Source organism: Triticum aestivum, chromosome 1A, assembly GCF_018294505.1.
Source record: "Triticum aestivum cultivar Chinese Spring chromosome 1A, IWGSC CS RefSeq v2.1, whole genome shotgun sequence".
NCBI lineage: Eukaryota > Viridiplantae > Streptophyta > Magnoliopsida > Poales > Poaceae > Triticum > Triticum aestivum.
Genome location: NC_057794.1, coordinates 471,487,597 through 471,489,889, shown reverse-complemented (window position 1 = coordinate 471,489,889; position 2,293 = coordinate 471,487,597). Strand labels below are relative to the sequence as shown.

At 50.0% G+C, this 2,293-nt stretch overlaps 1 protein-coding gene across 1 annotated transcript; it reads left to right on the top strand.

Annotated features, from left to right (window-relative positions):
* The first annotated feature begins 495 nt into the window (after positions 1–495).
* Positions 496–1,741, top strand: LOC123150641 (uncharacterized). The gene is made up of 3 exons (XM_044570500.1): positions 496–762; positions 929–1,097; positions 1,249–1,741. Exons 1-3 carry the CDS (start codon positions 630–632, stop codon positions 1,307–1,309), a joined length of 363 nt encoding a protein of 120 aa, XP_044426435.1. The 5' UTR covers positions 496–629; the 3' UTR covers positions 1,310–1,741.
* The last annotated feature ends 552 nt before the right edge of the window (positions 1,742–2,293 follow it).

Sequence of the window (2,293 nt, the reverse complement as noted above, 5' to 3'; positions counted from 1 at the left end):
CGTTCGGCCCATGCGGTTCCAGGAGAACCCCCATCTGAAGGTTCGAACCTTTCCCCTCTTTTTTTTTTTTAGTGTTCTGTCCAGACATTGGAGGCTCATAGTTCACGCCACACAGCCCCTATGGGCCGTGAATCGGGCCGTTGTGCATGGCCTGTTTTATGTGTTCCATCTCCCATGAACTCCAAACAAAATAAAATGCGTAGCATCTCCATTACTTTCACGTTTGCCCATCATATCGTTAGTTTTCAACACCCTGGCGTCATATTCGTACCATTCTTTTTAATCGTAACACGCAATAAAGCAGAATGCAGTTGATGTTTTTTTGGATTGCCCTTGATTCAATCAGAATTGTTCTGTACGCTTTCTTTTTTTTGCTCCCTGATATGCGTAACAAATTTAACCTTGCTTCATGTTTGTTGTTTTGTCACAGGCGCCGGTTCTGCGCCAGTCCTGCACCGCCCAGGCCAGTCCTGCATCCCGTGACCAGGCGCCAGCACTGCGCCGGCCATTTGCTTGGGGGCTAAACACCCCCGTGACTCCTGTGCGTGTTCAAACGTGTGGGCTGTGACTGCCATCATCTTCTATCTCGCCCGTCCAGAGAGAGACAGAGAGAGGAGCGACCAGAGAAAATGGTGGATCCGGCGAAAGGTAGAGATACGGCCTCGACGGAGCAAGAGCAGCCCCCCGGACAGCGACCGACATCCTTCTCAGCGGGGGAGAACGGCGGTGCTGCGCAGGCTATGGAGGGAGACGATGTAAAGGGTACGAATCTGAAAACTTTTTTTGCGCTCTTCAGTCTTCACTCCCTCATGCATGTAAACTTTCACCATGTTCTCATTTTTAAGATCGAGAGATCCAAAAATCTGTTTTTAAAGCTCTCTTCTATGATCCTCACTCGTTTTCGTGGCACTGCATGCGTGAACCTCAGCCCCTAGCGTGGATCAGACCGAACCAAAACCAGCAAGCAAAAACACGCCTGGCGCCGAGACAATTGATGGGGAACACACGGACGAGGGGAATGGTACCAAACCAGCGCAAGTCGCCGACGAAGACAACAGCGGCCAAGCAGATGAAGAGGGATGGACAAGACGTCAAAGGTAATTATCGCACTATGCAACCATCATAGTTCTTTCATATAGAAAAGGTCTACATCATTTCAGAATCATACCCCTTGTCGTTGGAACTATCTGCACACTATAGAACCAGCATGGATCGCAACAAACTTAGTGCGTCGTATTAATCTTACAGGAATAAAAATGGGACGCCATTCAGAGCAGCAGCGGAGGGCAATCGAGAGGGCGATGGATGAAGCAGTGAAGCTCGGAAAGAAGATTGTCTTCGAACCAGCTGTGGGCATGTCTTTCAACTCTGAGCAGGAGGCATACGAGTTTTACAATGTCCGCCATATCGCGAGCGAGAACCCTCCTCTTTCTAATGTCGGAACCCCACCCAATCCGACGGGGGAACCCTCTGTTGCGCACAAGGAACCTTGCAATATTCCTCAACTTGAAACCTTGCAAGGCCATAGCGTCCTTCTTTATTGACGGAACCCCACCCAATCCGATTCGGGGAACCATCAGTTGCGCACAAGGAACCTTGCTTGATTGTATGTATATGGCGGCGAAACAATCGCCCCGCGTGTGGTCCAACGACGGGGGCACACCGATTTGTTGATGTGATTTCTCTTCTTCGCGCACTCAAACCTATGTCTGTATAACGTTGGAGCTCTCTATATGCACATCCATACAACCCCCCTCCCCCCGCGGGGCAGGCCCCCACCATCTTGATGATTGATAACGCTCCTTGTATATAGTTGGTACATGTCCGTCATATCGCGAGCGAGAACCCTCCTCTTTCTAATGTCGGAACCCCACCCAATCCGAACGGGGGAACCCTCTGATGCGCACAAGGAACCTTGCAATATTCCTCAACTTGAAACCTTGCAAGGCCATAGCGTCCTTCTTTATTGACGGAACCCCACCCAATCCGATTCGGGGAACCATCAGTTGCGCACAAGGAACCTTGCTTGATTGTATGTATATGGCGGCGAAACAATCGCCCCGCGTGTGGTCCAACGACGGGGGCACACCGATTTGTTGATGTGATTTCTCTTTTTCGCGCACTCAAACCTCACCGGCGACGATGAAAACGATGACGACGCCTAGGGCAGCATGTTGGGTGGTTGGGAGGCGTGTTCAGTCTTTTTATGTTTCTTAATGTTTAGATGGACTTTGACCGGTGGTTGAGCGGCCGTTCATGTTTAATCATGTTTAAATTTGAATGCATGTTCTCA